The 27,811-nt window shown below is 48.1% G+C and overlaps 1 protein-coding gene across 1 annotated transcript; it reads right to left on the bottom strand.

Moving 5' to 3' along the window:
* Positions 1–134: 134 nt before the first annotated feature.
* Positions 135–14,332, bottom strand: PIPOX (pipecolic acid and sarcosine oxidase). The gene is made up of 8 exons (XM_031657447.1): positions 14,115–14,332; positions 12,424–12,572; positions 3,994–4,207; positions 3,533–3,715; positions 2,450–2,596; positions 1,920–2,078; positions 1,253–1,328; positions 135–963 (listed from the first exon to the last, which is right to left on the bottom strand). The coding sequence occupies exons 1-8, from the start codon at positions 14,226–14,228 to the stop codon at positions 833–835; spliced, it is 1,173 nt and encodes a 390-aa protein (XP_031513307.1). The 5' UTR covers positions 14,229–14,332; the 3' UTR covers positions 135–832.
* Between the last annotated feature and the right edge of the window lie 13,479 nt (positions 14,333–27,811).

The raw sequence follows: 27,811 nt of genomic DNA, 5'->3' as shown, positions 1-27,811 counted from the left end.
GGCAGGGTTTCACCATGTTGGCCAAGCTGGTCTTGAACTCCTGGCCTCAGGTGATCCGCCTGTCTCGGCCCCCCCAAAGTGCTGGGATTACAAGTGTGAGCCACCACACCTCGCTCCCAGCAAAGAGAATTTTTTTTTTTTTTTTTTTTTTTTTTTTTTTTGAGACGGAGTCTCGCTGTGTCGCCCAGGCTGGAGTGCAGTGGCGCGATCTCGGCTCACTGCAAGCTCCGCCTCCTGGGTTCACGCCATTCTCCCGCCTCAGCCTCCGAGTAGCTGGGACTACAGGCGCCCGCCACCTCGCCCGGCTATTTTTTTGTATTTTTAGTAGAGACGGGGTTTCACCATGTTAGCCAGGATGGTCTCGATCTCCTGACCTCGTGATCCACCCGCCTCGGCCTCCCAAAGTGCTGGGATTACAGGCTTGAGCCACCGCGCCCGGCCAGCAAAGAGAATTTTTAACAACTGCTTTGGTCGCCAGAGTCAGTTCTTGTGCCCTCTTCCTGATATATCCATCTCAAAGGTCTTTGCTACTCTGTGATGGTAGAATATCTGATCAGCCTTCTGGGAGCAAGAAAGTAGTTGTGAATGGGGAGGTGACCAAGGAAAGAAGGTGGACTCAATTGCCTGGTGTTTACGGGGGATTCAAGCGAGGCAGAAGGAAAGGGGAGCTGGCCAAGGAAAGAAGGTAGACTCAATCATCTTGTGTTTATGCGGGATTCAAGTGAGGCAGAAGAAAAAGGATGACATCTCAGGGATACTCCCTTCATCTGAGACATCTTCTCCATCTGTGAAATCGACTCCTGTGCACAGGAGGGAGGCTTCTGGCCAGAGGTCAAAGGTGGGCTTTGCCCAGGCTTGGGAAACGGCTGATTCGAAAAGGTGCCAAGTCATAAGATGGTGTTAATTTCATGCTCAATTCATACAGGATCTTCCCCACTACAGGGGCCAGCTTGAACCCATGCCCTAGGAAGGGAAGAGCAGACTCTCAGGCAACTTCACAGACAGAGAGGCTGAGCTCTCTGGACATCCCCTACTTACCCAGACAGGGCTGACTATCCTCCTGGTCACATCCCAAAGCCAGAAGTGGCCTCCCACCATGAATACCCCTTTTCTAACTGCCCAGCCTCCTTATACCTACAATGTCCAGGCTTCAGCACCTATCTAGGCAGCTAAGAGTGTGGAAAATACCATTTCTCCTGGCGCTGAGTTAGGTCAGCTTTAAGGCACCCCATTCCCCCCAGCTCAGGCTCACCAGAGAATCCAGCACCAATGACAATGTTGTCATACTTTGGGTGGCGATCGAGAATGAAGTGCTCATCAGGGGTATTCTAGAAAGAAACAATCACACCTTGTGTTCTTTGAGGCTCGAGGGAAGAGGAAGAACTGCAGGCTCTAACTGGAAGGGGCTGGGCTGGATTTCTTTCCAGAAAGGATGGAATGAGGCACAGGGATGCTTTCCGCATGCCCGTGCCCTTCTGGGCGTGCCAGTCTTTCTCATTTGTCCATCTGCCTTTCTTCTCGCACAGAGCTATGAACACAGTAGGTGTTCAGTTAATCTTTGTAAACTAACTTTAGCCAAGATGCCCCAGGCCCTGGTGACATCTGTCTCTTCTCTTTGTCCCTAAGGCCTGCTCAACTGGAGGAGCTTGCCAAAAAATCGTTTAGAGCTCTTCTGGGAATCAGAGTGAAGGACCGACTGCCAGGCATAGCCTAGTTTCCTAATGAAGAAGAATAGGAATAATTTCCAACAGGCCCTTCTCTGGTAGAGGTGAACCTACCCACAGAAATGAGCTCGTTTGTTTAAAGTCAAACACTATGGCAGGGGTCAAACAATCGGGCCTGGCCAGTGCAAGGTCTGTCTCCTTCTTCCCTTCTGTAGAATGGTGAGGGGGCCCAGCAAGGCTGCCCAGACCCCTTACCGTGTACATGCAGCTCTCCATGACAGCAGGCTCGGGCTTCAGGTCAGGAAAGTGATCTCTGACAAAGCTGCTCACGATCTGGACGTCTCGGATGTCTGCGCGTGCTGTGGGGCAGTCCCGCTCCTCAGGGTCTGCATGGTTGCCGTGGTGATAGCTGACCTGGCTCCCAATCAGAGCGGCAGGAGTGGTGAGGGCTGGCCTTCTGCGCACAGCCACAGCCGAAGGGCAGGCGTGTACACAGGAGGGCCCCATCCGTCATTCCATCCTTCCCCACTCCTGGCAAGTGCTGCGGGCTGTCACCTGAGGCTGCTTAGCTCTTGGTCCCTGCAACCACCCTATGTTTGCAAAGGAAGGGCTCCTTTTGCTGGACCTCAGGGCAGCTGAGGGTCTTTCCTTGCAAATCGCCAAGAGTGAAGCAGGCTCCTTCTGCTGCCCCTGAGACCCAAGGGCGTCTATGGAGGGGAAAGTTAGAGCTGCTTCCCCCAATCTGCACTGGCATCTACCTGCCTTTTCTCGATCTTTCTGCTCACCTTCATCAGCCCTGGGTACTCTCCTGCAGGCAGTCCGTAGAGGTGGTGGGGATACAAGCCCAGCCACAGGAAGCATGGAAAGGCCTGGGACACACCATAGCTCCCAGGAACCCTCTCTCGCCAGTAACACACGTTGATCCGCAGGGTCTTGAGGCAGGGAGAGGAAGTGGGAGATAAAGAAAAGCCATGGAACTGTACAGCAATGAGAGCAGTTTCTCTGGGCCCCTGTGGCCCTTTAACGCAAGCCTGGACACCCAGTTGAACTCATCCATGTTTGTCTCTCCCACTTCTCATGTTGTTTACCTGTTACATGTGTTACAATGCACAAAGATCTCTGAGCCTCTGTCTCTTCTCCCATTCTTAGTTTTCTCCCATAACTACACCCAGCCCCCTGCCCTATTTCTCTCTCTCTCTGGGAATTAATAAGACCTCAGGTTTATTGAGTGCTTACTACAAGCCAGGTTATGTCCTAAGGACTTTATTTTTATTTTATTTTATTTTATTTTTTTGAGACAGGGTCTTGCTCTGTCACCCAGACTGGAGTGCAGTGGTAGAATCACGACTCACTGCAGCCTTAACCTCCTAGGCTCAGGCCATCCTCCTGCCTCAGTCTCCCAAGTAGCTGGGACTACAAGTGCATGCCACTACACCTGGCTAAGTTTTTTTGTTTTTGTAGAGACAGGTTCTCACCATATTGCCCAGGCTGGTCTTGAACTCCTGGGCTCAAGAAATTCTCCTGCTTCGGTCTCCCAGAGTGTTGGGACTACAGGTGTCAGCCACCACATCCGGCCTCTTAAAGGCTTTATATACAACATATATTAGGTTGGTGCAAAAGTAATTGTGGTTTTTGCTGTGACTTTGAATGGTAAAACTACAATTACTTTTTGCACCAGCCTAATAATTTAATTCTCCGATAGTCCTATGAGGTAGCTATCATCCCCCAATATTACAGGTGATAAAATTGAGGCTCAGTGAGGTGAACGAATTTGCCCAAGGTTGTCCAGATCCAGGATGCAAATTTGACTCCATCAGGTTCCAAGGCTTCTCTTGAGCACCAACTCTCAGGCTTCCAGCTACTCTTACCTGGAGAGGCAGCTCAATGCCCAGGGGACGGAGGAGCTGGTTGGTCCAAGGACCTGCCGTGATGACCAAGCTCTTAGCTTGGTAGCTCCTGGTGGTGGTTTTCACCTTGACCAGTAGCCCTGGGTTTATCTCCACCACCTTCTCTCCGTCATGCACTATGCCTCCTAGCTGTCGAACTGCATCCTGAAAGGGCAGGAGCAGGAAAAGGTGAATTAGTTCTGTATGTGGTTCACCCTGGTGGACAGAAAGCCTTTCGCCTAGGGCAGAAAAGAGTGCAGAATCTAGACCTGTCCTGTATTGACAAGGCCAGCTGCATATATATCACTGCCCTGCCCAAAAAGTCAAGACTAAGCCAGCAGGCCAAAGACCTCATCCAGAGGGGGGTCTTGGGCTGGCTGGTTGGGACCCAGGACGCCCAGAGCAGGGAGCACCTACATTGCCCCAGTGCTGTACGACATCACCTGCAGGGCTCTGAGGGCCTTGTATGCATAGAGAACTCCTCCGGAATTGTCCAAGAGCCCCACTTCTCCCCTGGTCAACCGAATATTTGGGAAACGTTGCTTCAGTTCCTCAGATGAAAGACACTGGTGTTCCACCCTCTGCCTAGACAGAGTGGCCTGGATTGTCTTTAATTCTTGATTCTCCTTCATTCCCAGCAGCAGTAATCCAGTCTGCCTGTTAAAAAATAAGTCACCTAGGTGAAGGTATGTTTCAAAATCCTGGCCTGATGTGGTGACTTGCGCCTGTAATCCCCGCACCTCAGGAGCTGAGGTAGGAGGATCACTTGAGGCCACTAATTAGTTCACTAGCAGCCTGGGCAATATCACGAGACTCTGTCTCTGCAAAAAGTAAAAAATTTTTTTAAAAGTAGCCAAGCGTGGTGTCACATGCCTGTGATCCCAGCTATTTGGGAGGCTGAGGTGAGAGGATCACTTTAGCCAGGGAGGTCAGGGCTGCAGTGAGCCATGATTGCACCGTTGCACTCCAGCCTGGATGAGAGAGCAAGCCCCCGTCTCAAAACAAAGCAAAACAAAGGAAAGCCCTGGACCATTTGCTCTCCTTCAGGAGGGATCTCAGGTCCAGGTGTAGGCACTGAGAGGAGTCATGGCCTCATGTTCAGAGAAGAGGTGAAGTCATCGAGATTCAGTCAGTAGAATCCCAGTATTCTCATGCTGATTTCCAGCCCATTCCCAAGTCGGCCCTTGGCTCTCACTGGTTTTCTTGTCCTCTATGCCCCTTCTCAGGAACCATCCTGCCCTTGGATCCTAAGTTCTCCTTCATGTCCCATGGCTTGGAAGTGGTGGAAGTTCATTCAGTTTGATGATATTTCTTCCCCTTCCTCCTGTCCCCTGACCCCATTCACTATTTTGATCTCTCTGTTCTGTATTCTCCCCTGCCCTCCCCGCTTTCCTCTTTCTCTTTCTTGTCATATATGTTTGTCCCTTCCTGAGTGTCTCTCTCTGTCTCTCAGTTCCTTAGAGACTGCCTGTTTTGTGGAAAGGGTCCTAAACTGAGAGACCTGGCTCTGTCTCTAGTCCTGGCTTCACCTTGGCCATGACCTTGATCAGGTCACCCACCTCTCTGGGCCCAGATTCCTCCTCTGTAACGTGCCTGTTGAACTACTGATGGTTCCTCACCAGGGTGGTAGCCCCCGCTTACCCACCCACCCCCAGGGACAACTGAAAATGGCATGACCCATTTTTGTAGTTGGCACAATGCCTGGGGCTGCCTCTCACATTTAGTGGGCAGGGGCCAGGGATGCTACACCTGCAATGCTCGAGAAGATTCCACCCCAAATTCCAATGGCGTTCTCATGCAGAAACACTGGTAGATGGTCTGCTAGGGCTCCAGCAATACATTCGGTGACTGTGATTTTGTTTCTCCCTGTACCTCCCTCTATGCTTTTACTCCCTAAGGGAGTGAAAGCTGTTTCTCTTTCATGCTTCCTGCCTCTCTGTCACAAGAGACCAGAGCTCCCTTTTGGGGGAAACAGATAGAAACAATGGAAGAGTCGCTCTGGCCTTTGGGACCGTTTGTGTGGTCCTTCTCCATTGCAGCTACTGCACTGCCCAGCAGCGGCCTGGTACATCCCCCAGGTAGTGCGCATAAAGCTCGTAATAGCCTATAATGGAGTCTCATGGATATTACATGCTTCCAAATCCCACATTATCTGGTTGGGGGGATTAAAGAGAAGATTGGGAGGGGTAGGGACACTGTGGGCCCTAGGGCGGGTGTCAGTACACAGAGCCGCGCAGCATGCCCAATCCATTTGCCATGGCCCCCGCCTACCCAGCATCCACCACCAGCGAGATAGCAACGAGAGCTCTGCCTCTTCAAAGCTCAACAGAGGAAAGATGCAGTGGAAATCCCTGCTCTTAGCAGACTGTCTTTTTTCTGTGGCCCCCAAAAGGACTTCAGATTGGTTCAGAGGTAATGAACACTTACCTAGTAAACTTTTTTTTTTTCCCCCCAAGACTGAGTCTAGCTCCGTCACCCAGGCTGGAGTGCAGTGGTGCGATCTCAGCTCACAGCAACCTCCGCCCTGGGTTTAAGCAATTCTCCTGCCTCACCCTCCGGAGTAGCTGGGATTACAGGCGCACACCACCACGCCCGGCTCATTTTTGGATTTTTTTAGTACAGACAGGGTTTCACCTTGCTGGCCAGGCTGGTCTCGAATTCCTGATCTCATGATCTGCCTGCCTCAGCCTCACAAAGTGCTGAGATTGCAGGCAGGGGCCACTGCACCTGACAAAACTTTTTTTTTTTTTTTTTAATGGAGATGGGGTCTCTATCACCCAGGCTGGAGTGCAGTGGCACGTTCACAGCTCACTGCAGCCACGAGTGAGCTCCTCTTGCCTCAGCCCTCCAAGTAACCAGGACTACAGGCACATGCCACCACACTTGGCTAATTCTGCATGTGTGCAGAAATAGGGGTCTCGCTGTGTTGCAGAGGCCTATCTCAAACTCCTGGCCTCAAGCAATCCTCCTGCCTTGGCCTCCCAAATATCTGGGACTACAGGCGTGAGCCACCACACTTGGCTAATTTTTTGTGTTTTATAGACACAAGAGTCACATGGTATGTTGCCCAGGCCTGTATCAAACTGCTGGCCTCAAGTGATCCTCCTGTCTTGATCTCCCAAAGTGCTAGGATTATAAGCATGAACCACTGTGCCTGGCCCTAGTAAACTTCTTAGTCAATAAATAAGTATGAAGTCACTCAGGTGTATTTCCTTGAGCCCTTTTTACCCAATGGGGTGCTGGCTGGGAGGGATTCTGGGAGAGACCTGGCTTAAACCACACCTAAGCAGATGTAATGTGAAATCCCTGACCTGAAAATTCCAGAGCAGCATATTCTAACCTCTGCCTACAATATAGCAGCTTTGGCCTCTCATGTACTCTGAGATTTCCTTTCCCTTTTTCCATTGTTTCTTCCTCCTTTCCTTCTTCCTTCCTTCCTTCTTTCCTTGAAATGACTCCTCTTACAGGGATGTACTGTATGGGAAAAATGAACTCATGCCAAGACAACGGGCAAATCTGTCGAAATATGAAATGCTGAGTGATGTTCTAATTCCCAAGCCGTCCTGTGGTGGATGAAGCGGGAGCTCCCCATCCCTGGGAGTAATCAGTGAGCTGATTCTGCCGGTGAATGTAATTGTGCCGATTGTAATCATTTTGCTCCAGCTCTCTGGCCCTGTGGCATTTATTTCTTAGCCCAGATATTGATCTAACAGTGGGAAATTTTCCATCTGAATGTGTGATGCCGGACCCTCCCCTAGTCCGAAGATGTGTTTGGGAAATTCTCATTTTCCGTGGATCACAGCTAAGCTATTTGGCCTGAGGGAAACCGTGCGCTGCTGGAGAAATGCCTTGTATTGGAGAGAGATTTTTGACCATTATGAGCAAATCGGAAATAAATGTAAAACACTGCCTGGAAATGCAAGGGCCTGTCATTATGGGAGATAGGTGAGAGGCTCCTATGGGAAACGCTTAGAGAATTGGAAACCAGTCAATCAAAACCAAGATTGGAGAATGGGCCTTTTCCCCCCAGCATGAAGATAGATGGCTTCCATGGGCAGATTGAAAATCATTTAAGTGCTTATTTTCTTAATGGCTTTTTCTAGATCCCAACAAATAGACTGCTCATTCTGCATCAATTTCTCACCCCTATGTTCGTGACCTCCCCGTCTTCTTTTTTCTGCTTAGACCCGGGCTGCAAGTTTGGAAAGGAGAAGGGTGAGAAGAGACGAGGGCATCCGCAGGATAAAAAATGACTGGGAAATGAATGGTCAGGACTAACTACAAAGAAGGACTGAAAGCCATCACATGAGTTGCCAGGGAACCCTAGAAAAGAGTGCAGCTCCCAGCTCCCAGAATGCCCATCAGCTGAGTGAAGAGCATTTGGTATGAACTATTCCTTCCTCCTGACCCTAGCTTGATCCAGCACTAGGAAGAGGTAATTGAAGACTCCTCCCAAGGGCCTTGTTGACTCCTCTATGGCCCGACTAATGCGTCAGATACGATGTAGGGAGTTGGTGATCAGGGATTTCCACCAGTTACTGTAGCAGGACAGGGTGCAAGATGGAGTGGGGAGGAATTAGGTGGGGAGACAGCTCTCCCTGTACCTGCCATCTTCCATCCCAAGCTCCAGCTCTCCCCTCTCTGGGTTAAAAATGCCAAGCAAGTCAGCTCTGAGTCACCTTGGGGAAGGGATTCGAACGGGGACTTGGTAATGGCTGCTGTCTTTGTTGGTTTTGGAGGAGCTCTCAGCTTTTCATCTTCCGCTCAGTGGGCCGAGGTGGAATTGGTTAACAAAGACTGCTCCAGGGAGGGGATGTGGCTGACAAGCCAGACACTTCGCAGACACTAGAAGCAGCAGCTGCAGAGGGGGCCACCAGGTTCTGCCAGCAGCTGTACTGCCTACGGCTGTGATCTTGTCTGATATTGTCAGCTAAGCAGGGGCAGCCCGGGTCAGGAGCTAGATAGTAGGACTCAAAGGGAGAAGGCGGGGCAAAAAAGAGATGGGCCAGGGAGCTGGATTTTGCTGTTGGAATCAGCATCCTGGCTATACACATCACAAAAGATTCAGACCTTGTGATCTGACACATGTGTCATTGTCTGTTCCCAGAATATATGCAAATATCCCAAACCTACCCATGTTTAGTATGCCGCTGTCACAGGAAGCAGCTGAACAGAATGAAAAGCACTGGACAACCACCTGAACTGCCAACTCCTAAAGGTTTTGTTTTTTTGTTTTTTTTTTAAATCATCATCAAATAGCATTAAGTATGCTCATATCTATCAGTAGTAGTATGGTATTGTGCTGGTTCTTCTAGAAGAACCTGGGGAGAAGTAAGAACCACACAGATGATGAATCATTTAGAAAATAAGAATCAGTAAAAGCTAAAGGAATTAGAATGGCTTTTAGCCCAAAGGTAGCAGAGCTGTATTCAGATACCATTCTGAGAATAGGAAGTATCTGCTCTGTCCCTGCTAAGTAAAGAACCAAATAAATTAGTGTGCCTGAGTACATTAGGCTCGCCATAAGAAAGGACTTATAATAATAGAATAATAACAACAATAGTAAGAATACTTTAGCACTCTAGAGGTTTTTAAAGCATACTCACATAACTTTTCATTTTTCATAACTGAGGCAATGAGACATCGGAATGGTCTTTTAAGAAGGGCTGTGATATTTCCCTGTCTTTAAATGCATAGTAGCAGTCTTTTGACCTGGGATGATTTAGGCATGAACTTCTTGGGAGACAGAAATGGACAAGTTAACCAGTTTGAGGTATCTTCCAGACCCATGGCCAGCAAGCCACCAGTCAGGGACCAAATTTGGCCTTCTGCCTGTTTTTGTCTGGTCCATGATCCAAGACGGTTTTAAAATTTTTAAATTGTTGATGTTTTTTAATCCAAAGAAGAATAATGTTGAGTGATACATGAAAATTACATGAAGTTCAAATTTCAGCATCTATAAATAAAGTTTTATTAGAATACATCCAGGCTCATTTATTTACATCTTGCTTTCATGCTACAATGGCAGAGTTGAATAATTGTAACAGAGACCACATGGCCTGCAAAGGCTAAGATACTTACTAGGTGGCTATTTACAGATAAAGCTGGCCAACCTCTATTCTAGACTTAAGAGTATAGTAATTTTGTGATTTGCACTAATGGGATAAGACCCTGACTACCTGGCAGCAACCCTCTCATAAGATTGTGGGCAGAATGGAATGAGTTATAGGTGTCAGGTCCTTAGAGCAACTCTTAGTTTTTCTCTTTTCTTTTCTTTTTTTTTTGGAGACAAAGTCTCATTTTGTCACCCAGGCTGGAGTGCGGTGCAGTGGCATGATCTCGGCTCCCTACAACCTCTGCCTCCTGGGTTCAAGCAATTCTTCTGCCTCATCAGCCTCCCTAATAGCTGGGATTACAGGTGTCCGCCACCATGCCCAGCTAATTTTTGTATTTTCAGTAGAGGCAGGGTTTCACCATGTTGGCCAGGCTGGTTTTTAACTCCTGACTTCAGGTAATCCACCTGCCTCAGCCTCCCAAAGTGCTGGAATTACAGGCGCGAGCCACTGCACCCAGCCTAGTTTCTTATTGTAAACACTACATATATGGTGAGGAGGAGGAGGAAGATAGTTTTCCAGGTGCTGTTCTAAGCCCATTACCTACTTATCCTCACACCAGCACCATGACACAGGTATTAGTATCCCTACTCCACAGATGAAAAAACTGAGTCTCTGGCCGGGCGCGGTGGCTCACGCCTGTAATCCCAGCACTTTGGGAGGCCGAGGTGGGCAGATCACGAGGTCAGGAGATCTAGATCATCCTGGCTAACGCGGTGAAACCCGTCTCTACTAAATATACGAAAAATTAGCTGGGCATGGTGGTACGCGCCTGTAGTCCCAGCTACTCGGGAGGCTGAGGCACAAGAATGGTGTGAACCCGGGAGGTGGAGCTTGCAGTGAGCAGAGATGGCGCCACTGCACTCCAGCCTGGGCGACAGAGCGAGACTCTGTCTCAAAAAAAAAAAAAACAAACAAACAAAACTGAGTCTCAACAGAGCTTCAACAGCTTGTTCCAAACCACACAGCTGAGTGTGTCAGAGCTGAGATTGAGAGCCAGGTCCGGTTCCAAAGCCCTTCCAAATTCCTGTCCTCCTGGCAAAGAGGAGGAGTGTGCGCTTCTGAGAGTCTCCTACCCAAGGATCCCTCTCCCTCTTTCCTGCTGCCACTCCCCTTGCTATCTGTGGTTGTTGCACCCATCTGTCTCCTCCTGCCTTTCCTCCCCCTGTCGCTCAATGGAACAGGATGCAGCTGACCCAGAATGGATGGAATGGACTGCCCCTTATTGAAAGGTGCTAGACGTTGGGCCAAGTATTTCACAAAAGTCTCATTTAATTCTCTCAGAGCCCTATGAGAAAAAGTGAGGCACAGAGAAGTCAAGAAACTTTTCCAAGATCACATATCTGGTGAGAAATAGAGCACAAAGTCAGACCTAAGCCTGTCTCCCTCCAGAATCATCTCCCTTGGAAAGATTCCAGACACTCCAACAAGCCTTAGTTGTCCCATTGTGTGCTGGGAAGAAGTGTGCCCTCCAAGGCCCAGGGCGAGTCTCTTAGCAAAAGATACTCAGCAGTATTCACAGACAACTGACAGAGAAGGGTCCCTCTGCCAGGCCACCCCCCAGCAAGACATGCTCCTTTATTTGGGTGCTGGGTGCATTAGCTGCCTCTGAATAAATCTGTAATTAGCTGCCCTGGCTGATTTGCATAATGGATTTCACTTTGTTCTTAAGTTAATGGTATTTTTGCAACAGAACACTAACCTCTTGGTTCCTGGCCATTAAAATAACCACCACCCTATAGGGTAGAGCCAGGGTTTGTAGGAAGTTCAGTTAAGAGTCACAGAGGAGGTGGGAGGGAGGCGGGATGGTTAAAGTTCCCATTGCATCACAGATTATTGGCTTTCTTTCCCATGAGTATTTGAAAGGTCAAGGGTTGGAGAGAGCCATGAAGGTAGCAGAGAAAGAGGTGCAGGCTCACTCCCTGGCAAGCAATCCAGCCTGGGGAACGTCCCCATTTTGTTCCTACAGGAAAAGGTACTCAGAGAGAACAAAATGGGTTTATAGGGTTGCTACAAGGGGTGAGGACCCCTCAGGAAAAGTTAGGATATTGGTTGGACTATAAAGAATCCTGGGCCGGGAGCGGTGGCTCACGCCTGTAATCCCAGCACTTTGGGAGGCCGAGGCAGGCGAATAATGAGGTCAAGAGATCGAGACCAGCCTGGCCAACATGGTGAAACCCCGTCTCTACTAGAAATACAAAAATTAGCTGGGCGTGGTGGCATGCACCTGTAGTCCCAGCTACCTGGGAGGCTGAAGCAGAAGAATCGCTTGAACCCGGGAGGTGGAGGTTGCAGTGAGCCGAGATGGTGCCACTGCACTCCAGCCTGACAACAAAGCGAGACTCCATCAATAATTTAAAAAAAAAGAATCCTGAAAGCAGCCTCCTCCTCTATCTCAACCCCTGCCCTAAAAGAGTTGCAGAGGCCTCCACAGAGTTGAAAATACACTCTCCAGCAGACTCCTGCCCCACTCAGGGCATCTGCCACACGGTGCCTTGCCAGCAGGCTTTCCATTACCGTTTCTACTAGCCTTGGACACATGGTCTGAACCCAGTCCTGCAACGCAGAGCCTGACCAGAGTCAGTTGGACCTGTGGGGTGACCACCACGACAGCAGAACTCTTCCATGCATCTGGTACTTCCTGAGGCCTTGTGTCCCTCCCGTTGCATTCCAAATGTTCCATAGCACTGCCACTTCACACACTAAAAGCACCTGCAGGTGCAGAGCCCCATGATTCAAGGAATTCCTCCCACAGCCCACCTGTGCAATTGGGTTCCAGCCTCGTGCTCCAACTGGGCCCATATCTGATAACACTCATGCATCATCTGGGTGTAAAAGTCTTCCAGATATGCCTTTCGGATTATCCGGCTTTGTCCATGGGAGCTTCCTCGGGAGTGTGGTAGAAAGAACTGGAAGTGGAAAACAAGAGAGATGATGGAAGCCATTACCCCTCACACTGCATCCCCCGTTAGGAGCCATCTCTGCGTGTGCTGTCAACCAGGATCCATTTATCCATCAAATATTTCCACACAATCTGGGGAAGGATTATACACAGGAAGATAATTTGAGCCAGGAATGCAAGACCAGCTTAGGCAATATAGCAAGACCCAGTCTCCTCAAAAATTTAAAAACTATCAGGTGTGGTGGCACTTGTAGTCCCAGCTACTTGGGAGGCTGAGGTAGGAGGACTGCTTAAGCCCAGCAGTTTGAGGCTGCAGTGAACTGTGATAGTACTACTGCACTCCAGCCTGGGCAATAGAGTGAGATCCTGTCTCAAAAAAAAAAAAAAAAAAAAATCCATACAATCTTTCCAAATTCTCTCTTCATGACCAAGTTACTGACTTGGCAATCAAGATAGAAGTTCTTCAATAGCACTAACTTGGGCTTCCTTTTGCTAACACTGTTCACATCCAGAAAGAAGTTCCTTTGTTAGCTAGTCTTCAACCATCCTGCTGCAATCTCACCTCACTTAGATTCATAACGAAGAAAAATTAGAAAAAACCTTCCAGTTCAACTAGTCTAGCCCCTTCATTTTATGAACAAGGAAACTGATGCTGACTTTATTTCTCTGTGGCTACAGATCACTCAGGGTAAGAGAACCACCTCAGGATTCAGCAACAATGAGTTTCCTGAGAGGATGAACCAGGAATCCCTTGGGCTTTGAGAAAACTGATAGAGAAATGAAGAAGGTTTCTAAATACTCTGGCTCATTACCAAGAAGAGCAAACCATAGCCAGCCTGGGTAACTGCAGGCAGAATGGAAAGGGAGAGCCCACTGCAGTGGAAAGCTTTGATGATAGCTGGGTGGCCCTGTCCTCAAAGGACCCCACAGACACACAGGGCCCACCAGCAGTGGTCACTGCAGACTGCACTGCATAGCAGGAAAAATAAGACCTCAGTCTCACTTATCATGTATCAAACAAGGAGGCTGCTATTATCTGGAGGTGGCAAAAAAAACCAAAACAAAACAAAACCGAAAAAACAGAAGCTTGTGCTGGGTTCTGGGGTGAGAGGCCAGGAATATGCAGGACATAATCCTACCTCTTAGGTGGATAAATCAACCTTTGCCTCTAGGCAAAATTGTCTTTACTTTAGGTTACCCAGAGAAGAACCAATTATTTTTCTTGGGGGGGTGATCAACCATTTGGGCACAGAAGGGACAGAGCAGTGAGAAGGAAGAGAACAGGGCCTGGGACGCTTGGTCAAGGGCAGGAACTGGGAAGCAGTAGAAAGAGGAAATGTGCCTAGATACCCAATGTGGGTGTGAGGGATGTGAAACTTCTTTGAATTGTCATGAAACACACTAGGCAGCTAAGATACAAATTACACAGAATTTTTGATGATTCAGGCCCTTTGGCCTTGCCCTGTAGCCTGCTGGCTCTGAAAACCCCTCTGCAGGGGAGGAGGCTAGGACAGTCCTTCCAGCCGGGGGTGCAGAAGGGACACAGTACCTGCTCCAGCAGGAGGACTCTCTTCCTGTGTTTGGCCAGGTGGTATGCGGTGAAGCAGCCCTGGATCCCAGCCCCAATCACAATGGCGTCCCAGAGATCTTTCTGAGCTGCCATGATGCCCACTCAGCCCCACAGCCACAGAGCCTCAAAGGCAAAGGCAAACAAAGACGGGCTCCCGGCTGAAGGACGAGGAGGAAGGCAAAGTCCAGCCTGGCCAGTGTTCAGGCAAAGTCCAGCCTGGCCAGTGTTCCCACAATGCCCTGGGGCCGTGTCCTCCCCCTTCCTTCCCTGCCAAGCCTGGCCCAGGGCTCAGCCTCCCTTCCCCTGCAGAGCAGAGCTGGGTAGTCTGATTTGAGAGGTTTAGCCCAGCTCAGCTGCCAGCCTCACCCTTGCATCCCTGTGGCTTTCTATTCTTGGCTCAATTATTGTCATGCAAATGGGCTCCTTCCTTTGCCACCTTCCTGTCTCATTATGATCTTTGTCTCAGGACTTCGGCCCTGGAATTTCAATGCCTCCTAGACCATACTGGGCACTGGGAATGCTGCCTCCCCCTGCTGGTTTTCCCCTCTTCAGTCAGATTTCCTTTAGAGATTCTAGAGGGCCCAGCTAAGAACTTGGCATGATGCCCAGAATAAGACCCACCTCCCTGGTGGGTGGTGAGGTCAGGGGGTAGAGGCAGGGGCCAATTGGGAGGGCAGTTTTGTGATTATGAAATTATTCCCAGCGTGTTTTACTTTCATTTTGAAGAAAGGAGAAGAAGAAATGATCCTGAAAAGACAGAAAGGACAGAGTGAGAGGAGAAGCCCTCTCCTCAGCCACAGAGAGGGGACCAGGCCAGCCCAGTGCCTGGAGGGGCCCCACGTTGAACGTCTCTCTGTCCCAGGCAGTATGCTTAGTAAGTACTGATACTGGCATTCGGGACAGAGCCAGGATGGGTAGGGCCTGATTCTCATACAGTTTGAGGGTCCTCTTTGAGAAAAAGGAAAAAGGAGAATTATGAATACAAAATTAGATGCCCGGATGTGGAAGAAACTGTTTAATTAAAGACCCCCATGGTTGAAGTTACATTTGCTTCATGGTAAATCTGCCTCTGCATGCGTTATCTCATTTACTCCTCATAGCCCTAAGAGTTTCTGTGGGTTTTGTTTTTGGTTTTTTGGGTTTTGAGACAGGATCTCTGGGATCTTACTGTCACGCAGGCTGGAGTGTAGTGACACGATCGCGGCTCACTGTAGCCTCTACTTCCTGGGCTCGAGGGATCCTCCTACCTCAGCCTCCTGAGTAGCTGAAACTACAAACGCACGCCACCATGCTCAACTAATTTTGTTTATTTTTCGTAGAGATGAGGGCTCACTATGTTTCTCAGGCTGGTCTTGAACTCCTGGACTCATACAATCCTCCCACCTTGTCCTCCTAAAAGCTGGGATTACAGGTGTGAGCCACCGCACCTGGCTTAGGAGTATTTTTATGCCCACTTTTGGCAGTTTAAGGATGGCCCCAAATTCTTTATCACTCCTTCCATCACAGGATCTGTGACTGCTTAGCCAATAAAATATGGCAAAAGTGATACCATGACACTCTCTGGCACAGCCCTAAAGAGACTGGCAGCTTCCTCTTCTTATGTTGGAGCCCTTACTTTTTTTTTTTTTTTGAGACGGAGTCTCGTTCTGTCATTCAGGCTGGAGAGCAGTGGCGCGATCTCGGCTCACTGCAACCTCTGACTCACGGGTTTAAGCAATTCTTCTGCCTCAGCTTCCCGAGTAGCTGGGCCTACAGGCGCATGCCACTATGCCTAGCTAATTTTTATATTTTTAGTAGAGATGGGGTTTCACCATATTGGCCGGGCTGGTCTCGAACTCCTGACCTCATGATCCGACTACCTCAGCCTCCCAAAGTGCTGGGGTTACAGGCATGAGCCACCGCACCTGGCCAAGGAGCCCTTATTCTTTGAGCCCTGAAGCCACCACGTTAGAAGTGCAGGTATCCTATGGGAGAGTCCACGTGGAGAGAACCTGGGACCATGTGGAGAAGCCTAAATAAGAATGAAGTTATCTTGACTTGGGAGGCTGAGTCAGGAAGGATCGCTTGAGGCCAGGACTTCCAGACAAGCCTGTGCAACATAGCAAGATCTTGTCTCAAAGAAAGGTGAAGTCATCTTGGTTCCTCCAGCCCAGCCTAGCACCAGCTAAATTGTACCAAGTGACCCAATTGATGCTACATAGTGCAGAAGCATCACCCAGTCAAGCTTCATCTGAGTTCCTGATCCACAAAACCATGAAACGGAATAAAATGGCTGTTGTTTTCAGCCACAACATTTTGGGGAGGTTTTTTACATAGCCGTAACCAAAATACTACTTAATGGCTGAAGACATGAAGGCTGAGAGAGGTTCTATCTTACCCAAAGCCATACCTTTGGTATACAAAGACACTGAGGCTGGGCACAGTGACTCACATCTGTAATCCCAACATTTTGAGAGGCCGAGGCGGGAGAATCACTTGAGGCCAGAAGTTTGAGACCAGTCTGGGCAACATAGCAAGACTGCATCTCTACAAAAAATGTTAAAAATTAGCCAGGGATGGTGGTGTGTGCCTGTAGTCTTACTTACTTGGGAGACCGAGGCAGGAGGATCGCTTGAGCCCAGAAGATTGAAGCTGCAGTGAGCTATAATCACACCATTGCACTCCAGCCTGGGCAATGGAGCAAGATTCCAGCTCTATGCAAAAAGAAAAGAAAAGAGAAAAGAAAAGGAAGGAAAAGAAAAGAAAAGAAAAAAAAGAAAAGAAAAGAAAAGAAAAGAAGACACTGAGTTGTGAACCTGGGTCAGTCTGCTCCAGAACCCATCCCTTTAACCACTGTGCTTTACTGAGGACGAGTCAGAACTTGTAATGATGATTCTGATTTCAGTATTTTGCTGTTTCTCCCACAGTGAGTGGGAGAAAATAATGGTCCAGGAAACCCACATGACTACAGGGAGCTGCCCAGCCTCTGTACAGTGGCCCGCCAAGGCCCCCAGCAACGCTTCTCATTCCACAAGTAATCCCCCAGACTGGTCTTGGCAACTGGCTGTCCTCTCAGCCCAGCCCTTTTGTTCCTAGGAAAACAGGAACCCAGAGAGGAGGTGCCATTGGACTGGATTTTTCTTTCTTCCATCTTTTTTTTTTTTTTTTTTTCCTGTTACAGGATTTCATTCTGTCACCCAAGCTGGAGTGCAGTGGTGGCAGACAATAATGCAGTGGTTTTGCCATGCTGCCCAGGCTGGTCTGAAACTCCTGGGCTCAAGCAATCTGCCCACCTAGGCCTCTCAAAGTGCTGGGACTGGCCGGGTGCGATGGCTTACGCCTGTTATCTTAGCATTTTGGGAGGTCGAGGTGGGAGGATCATTTGAGGCCAGGAGTTCAAGACCAGACTGGTCAACATGGCAAAACCCTGTCTCTACTAAAAAATACAAAAATTGGCCGGGTGTGGTAGTGTAGGCCTGTAATCCCAGCTACTCAGGTGGCTGAGGCAAGATAATTGCTCGAACCCAGGAGGCGGAGGTTGCAGTGAACCCAGATTGTGCCACTGTACTCCAGCCTGGGCGAGAGAGCAAGATTCTGCCTAAAAAAAAAAAAAAAAAAAAGTGCTAGGTTACAAGCAAAAGCCACCATGCCTGGCTTTTTTTTTTCTTCTTAAAAAAAAAAAAAAAAAAAAAAAACACCAGTATGTATGTATGTATGTGTGTGTGTGTATATATATATATATTTCAAGAGTCCAGAAATCCTCACAACTCCATCTGCCACTCCCATCCCCCGAAACAGGCCAGCATCCACATCACAACTGGACAGCTCCCCAGAGTAAAAAATGGCTGACATAACCGAGAAAAATGTACTATCTGAGTATGTAAAGGCTTGATATAAATATATAAGATCAGCCCCCAGATTTCTCTTGATAAGATGTCAGAGGAGATGAACAGTTTACGCACAAGGAAAAGCAGACAATAAATCCTCACATGGAAGTGTGCCCAGTCTCACTAGCAATGAAAAAAATGGTAATTAAATAACTGCAAGGTACTATTATATGCCTATTAAATGAGCAAAAATAAATAAAAATGACAACATCTTATGTTGTCAGTGCTATGGGGACAGACATAGAGGAGGGTTGCAATTTGGGTTGTCAGGATCTCCTGGAGGTGGCTGGGGCAACACACAGCAATCCGGGTAAAACAGCTCGAACCTTCTGACCCAGAAATTCAATCTGGGGAACCATATCCCAAGGGGAGACAAAGGTATGAAGATATTTATATCTGTGCTTTTACAGTATTAAAAAAATGAGAAATAACCCAACCACAAGGAATGGCTGAACAAGCTCTGGCTCACTGGCACAATGGAATACTACGTAGCTATTCCCAATAACAAGCTGGACTCTGCTATGCAGAAATGTGTGTATGAGATAATCCTGAGAAAGGCAAGCAGAACACAAACAGACATACACACACATTGCAACCAAGTGTTCTGCGTGTGTGAGATCAAAAATCGAAAGAAAACTTGGTGGGGTAATTGAGCTTCATGCTCATTAGTTGCCGTATTCTATAAAAACCACACATCCATTCACAATTTGTAAAAGAAGGAGCAAGCCCCCGGGGAAGCAGATGCTTCAAATCTCCCTGGCCCCTGGTTCCAGGGCCTGGGGAAGTTCACTCTTTGTTCTAATCTCAGTTCTTCCTGCTGCCCTCGATATTTCTTATTGTTCAGTCCTCCAGGGAAGCTACAAAGCGTCTCTGTATCCTGCACCCCCACCCCCACTTTGTTTAATACAATATCTCTTCAGAGTTAAATGACAATTCCATTTCCCCATCCCTACTTCACAAGGCTGCCCTGGATTCCTGGACGCAAGCATTCTGCTTCTCGTTAAGAATTTCAAACAGCTCCTCCGAAAGCAGACACTGGCCATGGCCCAACCTTGAAATGAAAAGCGAATTGACTTCTGAAGCCTTCCCCTTCTCTCAGGGTTCCCCGTCCTTGCGGCTGTCCTGACAGGGGCAGGCAGAGAGAAGCTATCCACTCAAATTCCGTTTTAACACCCATTCTGGATCGGAAGACTATTAAAGGGAGAGCCAGCAGCCTTACACCTTGCTGCTTGTGCGTGTCAGCAATCGCTTCTCGTGTCCTGGGGCATAGACGCTGAGGATATGAGGCTGAGCTGCTCATCTGATGGCTTGATTGACACTTTGCAGACGGGGGTGGGAGAGCTGAGCCAGGGAAGCGGCAAGCTGTACAGATCAGAAATAATGAGAGGACCAGAATCTGGAGAGAGCAAGGAATAAATGAGGGACCTAGGAGTTGGATGGCAAGGGAAACACTTCTGTTCTCTTTTCCCTGCCCTGCTTTGCCAAGGAGCCTGGGGCAAGGAGGCAGACAGGCAGACCAGGAAGGGCTCCCTGGACCCATCCTGCCAGCTGCTGGGGCATCTGGGGCATCCAAACGTGCGAAGGATGCCAGCGTGAGAAAACAGAGAGCGGTAGAGCAGGCTTTGGGCATGGTCTCCATACACATCGCCAGCCCAGTTCAAGTCTCAGGTTTAATCTCTTCTCCGCCATCCTCCCTCCCTTTGCCCCTGGGGTCATCTACCCACCATCTCTTACCTAGATTATTGCATTAACCTCAAAACATTTCTCCCTGCCCCATCCTTACCCCTCTTAATCTATCCTCCGCGTCCCAACCAGAGTCATCTCTCTAAACAGCAAATCTGAACAGGTCACTCTCTGCTGAAAATTATTTAATAGCTGCGTATTTCCTATTAGGTTAAAATCTAAATTCTTTAGCTTGGCACACAAGGCGGTTCACACTCCGGCCTCTACCTGCTCTTGCAGCTTCGTCTCAGGTCCCTTCTCACTGTGTCCTTTAAGCCTGGGCAACACTGAGCCCAGAGAGGTTTCAGCATTTGGCATAATTCTTCCAAATTCCCTGACACCCCCAAGCCCACTTAGACAGCTTCTCTCGTATGCTCCCTTCCCGCCCTGCGCATCTCAATAACACTGAGCACATTGCATTGTAATTGTTTGCGTGTCTGCCTTCCTCCAAGCTCTTTAAGGAGAAAAAGCCTTCTTTTCATTGTCATTTTTTTTGTAGGTAATACATACACATAGAACAACGTAGTGTACCAAAGAGACCACTGTGGAAAGGACGTCTGTTCCCACCCTATCGTCAGCTGCTTAGTTCTCCTCATCAGATGCAAGCTACGCTGTTGCTATTTTCTTTTGTGTCCTTCCAGAGATGTTCTGTGGGTAGACAAACATATACAGTATATTCTCTTTTATTCATCTCAAAAGTAGGGTACTAGAACACGCTGATGTTTTCATTTTCTTTATCTTGGCAATCCACATCAGTCATACTGAGTGGGCACCTTCTCCCTGATGGCTGCATAGTATTCCATGGTATGTAGGAAACACTTGGGAATAAGAAGGCACCCCCTCCTGTTTACTGATAGGTGGTGAGTTTCTCTGGCTCTCACAGGTGCCCTCGAGTCACAAAGCTCTCTAGCTGTCTCCTATTGGGTGTTCAGGGAGGGCGAGATGCCTGTTCTGGGCGGGTCCGGCAAGATTTATCGAAGGTTGACAGTGGCCTCTGTGAGTGCCCAGGACAGCACCCACCTTCAGACCAGGAGGTAGAGAGGGTCGAACACCCAGAGACCCTGGTTTCTGCTTCCTTTGTATTTGTTAAATGACAGATATTAGAGTCCATGCTTCTCCCTCAAGACACAAGAGTACAGTTGCTAGGCAGACTCCAGGGGAGGGCAGAAAATAAGAAAAGTCTTGGGAATTCAGACCAGAACCTTGAGAAAATACGAAGTCATGATTTAGCCTGGAAGTGAGGGGCAGGCAGGATAAACTCACGAATAAGTACCCTCAGACCTCAATGGGACAAAAGGAAATGCACCGAAAAAGAGGGTGGAGTGGCTTTCATCTGTCTCCAGGTGAAACTTCCCAGCAGGTAAACACTGGAATCTTCTCAGCCTTATTTCCAAGTCTTTCTCTGCCAATCCTACACAAAGACATGTCCATATTTGCACTCATTTGACTGTGGTGCCCCAAAACATCCCCAGGTATTCATTAAGTGGTGTCTTCAGACACATGTACATCCAAGTGGGGATATTTCTACCCCTAGGTTTTTGGAGAAGGCCCCATTAAAGTTCAGCAGGCAGTGGGAAAAATGAGAAATTAGAGTGCTGAGAAGTGGTCCTGTTCCTCTGTGGAGGTGAGGGTGTGTCTGGTATGTGTCCCCTGTTGGCAGCCTTCCCTCCCTTCTCTGCAGAGATGCTCTTCCATGTCTTTCTTATGCCTCACAGCCTGGATATCATTATACCCTGAAGTGGGGAGTTGGGGAAAGAGTAGAAATTGGGAGCAAGAAAAGTAAACAGCTTTTGCATGAACTGGGTTGACTTGACAGGTGACAGGGCAACCAAAATTCAGCAGCATGCAGGAAGATTAACTCCAGCATTCAGCCCTCTGGTAGTCTCCTTTCTGGGTAGATGTGATCTTCCTCTCCTAGCTCTGCAGCCAGACCTGCTGATTTTGCTGTTTATTAGGGAACATAGACAGATATGCAAACTCAGGTCTTCCCCACACTATCCTGCCAGCCATAGGGTCATGGAGGCAGAGAATCCAAGGGAAGCCTGGGAAAAAGGAGGAAAGGAAAGCAGAATTCTGGATAACAACTTCTAAGCCTTCTTCAGTGCCCACCTTCTGCTTGTTGCCTCCAGACTGGCCCCTAAGCCAGTCTGGCCCATCTCTCAGCCATGATGCCTGCAGACACATCTTTCTCACTCTTTTGTCTCACTGTTTCTTAATCTGTTCTTTTTTCTGTTTCTGCCTTGGGTCCCCTTCCTTCCTCTGAAGTAAAGAGAGAAAGAGAGGCTTAAGGGAAGGCCTAGCGTGGTATTGTAGCATACATCAGTAGTCCCAGCTACTCTGGAGGCTGAGATGGGAGGATCACTTAAGCCCGGGAGTTTGAGTCCAGCCTGGGAAACATAGCAAGACCTTATCTCTAAGAAAAGAAGAGGAAGAAGAAGAAGAAGGAGGAGGAGGAGGAGGAAGAGGAGGAGGAAGAAGAAGAAGAAGAAGAAGAAGCAGAAGAAGAAGAGAGTAAGAACATAACTAAATAAAAATAAGGGAAGGCCTTCATGAATGAATAATAGGAAACCAGGACCTAGCTAGGGAAGAGACCTTGAGGCAGTGGAAAAGGGAGAAAGGCCTAAAAGAGCCAGGGAATCTTTGGTGCCAAAGCCAGAAGGCTTTCCTTCTTGTTGAGAAGCCTAGAGCTGTTTCTTCTCACTGGGGTTTTTATGGGAAGTTTAAGCATGCTGGAGCTGGGAAGGCTCAGCTGTACCCCTCCCTCCTCTTTCACCTGGCTGCTGGTTTAAACAGTACTGTCATGTTTGGAATTTCACGCCTCTTGAATCTGTGGACTGGTGTCTTTCATCTGCTTTGGAAAACTCTCAGCCATTATCTCTTCAAATACGTTCCTCTGCCCTATTTATTCTTCCCCCCTCTTTCTGCAAAATACATATATTAGATCTCTGCATGCTGTATCTCTTATCTCCTCTATTCTCCCCTCTTTTTTTTTTAATCTCTATGCTGCATTCCAGGTAATTTCTCCTTATTATCTTCTACTTTGCTAACTCTCTGTTCCACTGCATCTAAGCTGTTTTTAAATTAATGAGTTGAGTTTTAATTGCTGTTACTATATCTTTTTTTTTTTTTTTTTTTTGAGACGGAGTCTTGCCTGTACCCCAGGCTGGAGTGCAGTGGTGCAATCTCGGCTCACTGCCAGCTCCGCCCCCCGGGTTCACGCCATTCTCCTGCCTCATCCTCCTGAGTATCTGGGACTACAGGTGCCCGCCACCAAGCCCGGCTAATTTTTTTGTATTTTTAGTAGAGATGGGGTTTCACCATGTTAGCCAGGATGGTCTCGATCTCCTGACCTCGTGATCTGCCTGCCACGGCCTCCCAAAGTGCTGGGATTTGTTACTATATCTTTAGTCCATTTTGTCACCTTGCATAATTTCCTGTCCCTGCAAATATTTTCAAGCTTGTCTTTTGTTTATTTGACTGCAGTAAGCATGGTTGTATTATAGTCTATGTATGATCATTTTAATGTGTGAAGTCCTCATGACTTTTTTATTTTGTCTCTTGTTTCTTTGATTCTCACTCATGGAGCCTTATTTTCTTATAGGCTTGACTGTCTTTAACAATGTTCTGGTAGCTGTGCTTGAACAAATATATTGGAATTATTTTCTTATGAAAGTGCCTTCCTTTACACCAGATTGTGTTTACATCCACCAGGCATCAGGGACACAACCATCTAAACCCAGTTCCCAGCCTGAGGTTCCCTGGAGCACCTAGGCAATGTGAATGGGGCTAGCTTACTTTGGTTTACCCTTACCCTGATGGTGTAGCCCTTTGGGGGTCTCAGCATATTAAGGGGAGAATCTTCTATTAGAGTTCCACAATGAGCAGGCACTGGGCTTGGATTTCCAACCCCCTTACTCTACCAGGCCATCAAAATGAAAGTTCAGATTTGCAAGAATTGACAGATGCTCTTTAAGGGAAAAGTGATTTCTATGCATCCTCTGGTTTTCTCTTCCATGTTGGCTTGTTGATTCCTTACTATTTTATTAACTCTTCAAGGTTTTTAAGATGTTGTTGATATTTTATCTAGCATTTTTCATTCTTTTTACTGGGATAATCGGTCCAAATAACTCAGCCTGCCATTGCCGAGCTTCTGAACTTGGTTGCAATCAGAGTACTAACTCCTAGAATATCTAAGCTCTGCAGTATCTTCAGCATGTGTACTGTTCTCTCATTTCCTTCACCCCTTCCTCCTCAGATGCCAAGGGTGAAAAAAGGCAATGGCAATTGTCAACAAGGATGACCACCTCCCTCCTAGGGCAGCAAGAATGAGAATCGCTTGATAGCCACCCTGAGAGCTAGATTTAGGTGTGGACCAGTCAGGCTTTGGCTGAGGGGCCAATATATGTGGAACCCTAAAGCATCATCATGAATTGGAATACCTTAGAAGAGTATCTTGCTGTCTAGAATGTTTTTTAGGGAATCACTATATTTGTTTTAAAGAAGGAATATTTTGATAAGGTGCAGGTGCAGGCTGTGACCCCCCCAAAGTTAATTGCTTTCCACTAAGAGTGGGTCCTGCTTACAGCTTTTGTTTTGATGAATGGGCAGCAATTGCCCACCAGCACTGAATTGCTCAGATCCACAGAGAAGCATGGTCCTCTGTTCATCTCTCCTTTTTGTGGTGCCTAACCTCTTTAAATAAAGTGCTGAACAAATATTTATAGAAAATAAATTTTCTTTCTATAAGGGTAGCAAGAAACTGGCAATGCTAGTTGCCTCTGGGGGGCAAAACTGGGTGGAATCTTGCTACGTATAGGAAACCACTTAGGAGAAAATACTGTGCAGATCATTGCAGTCCTGGTGGGAGTCAGGGATGGGCTCTAGGCATTGTCAGCATCCTGTCTGCACCTTGGCTCCCAACCACAGCCTGGGTAGGAGTGAAATCCACAGAAAGGCCAGAAAGCAGGTGAAGGGTTGTGTGCAGCATCTGGAAAATTTAGAGAATGTAAAGGAAGTGGGATTGCTGGGCCCACGCTGGGTCTCATCTCACTAAGAAAGGTTCTCATACAGAACCTTGAAAGGACCCCTGCAGAGCTCTCAGCAGAGCAGTATTAAGCAGCTGCCACCCACTTCCCACCTCATCCTTGGCAGCTCCCTTTTCCAAGTGGAATCTTAGCTTTACTCTTTCTCTTGCTTTCTCTCTCTCTCAGTCTCTCACCTCTCAGGCTTGCCCACATTTATTTTCTTGCTGTTTAGAAGGACAGAAGAAAAAAGGTTTAGAGAAGACATTGGGACGATTCCAGTTGTGTTTGGAACAGACCACCAGGGATCCTTGCCCAGAATTTTTAAAGGGATAGAGAAAGCGGAGGTTCGGCCGGGCGCGGTGGCTCAAGCCTGTAATCCCAGCACTTTGGGAGGCCGAGGCGGGTGGATCACGAGGTCAGGAGATCGAGACTATCCTGGCTAACATGGTGAAACCCCGTCTCTACTAAAAATACAAAAAACTAGCCAGGCGTGGTGGCGGGCACCTGTAGTCCCAGCTACTAGGAGGCTGAGGCGGGAGAATGGTGTGAATCCGGGAGGCGGACCTTGCAGTGAGCCGAGATCACGCCACTGCACTCCAGCCTGGGAGACACAGCGAGAATCCGTCTCAAAAAAAAAAAAAAAAAAAAGAAAGCGGAGGTTCCTGGGATGGGCCGGGGAAGGTCTGCCTAGAGCCCGTTGAAAGCTCTCCAGATGCCCTGGGGTGCTGGAGAACTCTGCTCCTCACCATTGCTCCTTCATAACCTCTTGCCAAGTTGCCTAAGCCTGTCACAGGTTTCAGGGCACTCACTCACAGACATCTCATTTGATCTTCACAGCAGCCTCGTGAAGTGGACAGGCAGGCATTTTTACTCCCATTTTGTAGATGAGGCAACTGATCACTAAAAAGCAACAGAGTCAGCAACCCCACCCTCACCCAAGACTGCTCACCCCAACCCTTTCTCCAAATCAAGAGTGAGGCTGATGTTCACACTCTTCAGCACCCTGGGTCTTGGGTCCTGCTCAGTTCTTTTGTGAAGATGGGGAAAGAATGTGGCTCATTCCACGTTGCATTCCCTATCCCAACCCATGCCTGCAAAGAAAGAGAAGGAGCCCCCAGTGAGAAGAAATTCTAAAGCATCCCCGAGGGACCTCTGGAGAAGCTGTTTGATTTATTCCCGTCCCTACTGGTACTCTGTGCCACATTTATAAACGTCAGCACTGAAAATGAAGTTCCCACTGCCCTGGCAGCTGCCGGTTGCTGCTGTTGCTCACCAAGGGTTCAGATAAAGTGTCCCCACCCCTTGATTGATAGGCAGCTGAGAATAAAAGAAAAATAAAAGCCCCCTGGAGCATTGATGGAAGGGAGAAGGCAGCTTCTTAAAAAGAGAAAGGGTGTGATGCAGAAAGGGCTGGTACCAGTGGAAGGTGGGAGAGGGGGCATCTGTCTGTTTGTGTCTGTCAGCCTATAAAAAGAAGACCCCGTTGTTAAGGGCACGTGGAAAATAAATAACCTCCATGGGTGACAGAGTGAGACCCCGCCTCAAAAGAAAAAAAAGAAAAGGAAAGGGGAAAAGAAGAGAATAAATACTTCTGCTTATGCAGAGAGAAGAAAGGTGGTGAAATCCATATTTCATTTCAGGGGCTCTGCCACAGGAAGAGGGAAGGAGGAAAGGAGCTTGGTGAGGAAGTCTTTGTGACCTCTGTGCTTCTACGCTTCTGAGCAGGATCTGCTATCTTCTGGGGTCTGGGACAGGGATGAGGCTGGCAGAGACTTAGAACAAAGGAGGTTGGGCATGATGGCTCATGCCTGTAATCCTAGCACTTTGGAAGGCTGAGGTGGGCGGATCACTTGACGTCAGGACTTCGAAACCAGCCTGGCCAACATGGTGAAATCCTGTGTCTCCTAAAAACACACAAAAATTAGCCAGGCATGGTGGTGGGCACCTATAATCCCAGCTACTCAGGAGGCTGAGGCAGGAGAATTGCTTGAACCCAGGAGGTGCAGGTTTCAGCAAGCCAAGATCACACCATTGCATTCCAGCCTAGGCAACAGAGTGAGACTCCGTCTCAAAAAAAGAAAGAACAGGCCAAGTGCGGTGGCTCACACCTGTAATCCCAACACTTTACGGGGAGGCCAAGATGGGTGAATCACCTGAGGTCAGGAGTTCAATACCAGCCTGGCCAACATGGTGAAACCCTGTGTCTACTAAAAATACAAAAATTAGCCAGGCATGGTGGCAGGTGCCTGTAATCCAAGCTAGGCAGGAGGCTGATGCAGGAGAATCACTTGAATCCAGGAAGCTGTGGTTGAAGCAGGAGAATTGCTTGAACCTGGGATGCAGAGGTTGCAGTGAGCCGAGATGGCACCATTGCACTCCAGCCTGGGTGACAAGAGCAAAATTACGTCTTTAAAAAAAGGTCCTAGAGGAGACTGGAAAAAAATGAAAGGTAAAAGGATCCCAATGGGCCATGCAGATATAAAGTATTATCATCATGAACCGAACCAGTGGTTAGGACTGGGGAGACCCTGCTGGGAGCAGCTTGCAGCACTCCAGGTAGTCATGTGCACACTTCTCCAATAATGGCTTCCCTTGCAGCTCCCCTACATCTGCGATGCTCTTGGGTCTTTGAGAAGTGTTGATTGGGACCAACTCGTGCAGCCCTGGCCGAGCACCTGAGGGATGCAGTGGTTAACCAGGGGTGGCCTAAGTGGTTTCAAAGCAACAAGTCATTGAAAAGTTGTTTTTAACTTGATTATTGTACCTTTATTTTAAAACATACCAGACCACATATTTCCAAATGACTATGGTTCTCTTCAAAGTCACCCCCTTATGAAGTTGAGTAGTTAATCCAGTGGCACTCAATGTGTGGCCCAAGTCATCCTGGAGGCTGATGTGTGAAATACCTTCAGGCCAATTTATAACCCAGGCAATAAAATGTCTTGCTACTTTATAGGGGTTTCCTTGCTCTCCTTTAGCTTGATTTATCAGAGCTGTTTCCCTGTAACTTTTGGCCCTTACCAAATGCCAAATGCTCTGCCAAGCTGCTTTCTGGGAGAGGTTT

The sequence above is a fragment of the Papio anubis genome, chromosome 17 (genome assembly GCF_008728515.1).
Source record: "Papio anubis isolate 15944 chromosome 17, Panubis1.0, whole genome shotgun sequence".
In the NCBI taxonomy this organism is placed as follows: Eukaryota; Metazoa; Chordata; class Mammalia; order Primates; family Cercopithecidae; genus Papio; species Papio anubis.
This window is presented reverse-complemented; position numbering and strand designations above follow the sequence as displayed.

Bases quoted from the DNA above. Each gene is read 5' to 3' on its own strand.
- PIPOX (XM_031657447.1), bottom strand. From the start codon at position 14,228: ATGGCAGCTCAGAAAGATCTCTGGGACGCCATTGTGATTGGGGCTGGG. The intron at 3,716-3,993 runs GTGATGTCGTAC...CTGCCCTTTCAG, and splicing joins AGGCCCTCAGAGCCCTGCAG to GATGCAGTTCGACAGCTAGG. The intron at 1,329-1,919 runs GTAAGGGGTCTG...GTTTCTTTCTAG, and splicing joins TGGAGAGCTGCATGTACACG to AATACCCCTGATGAGCACTT.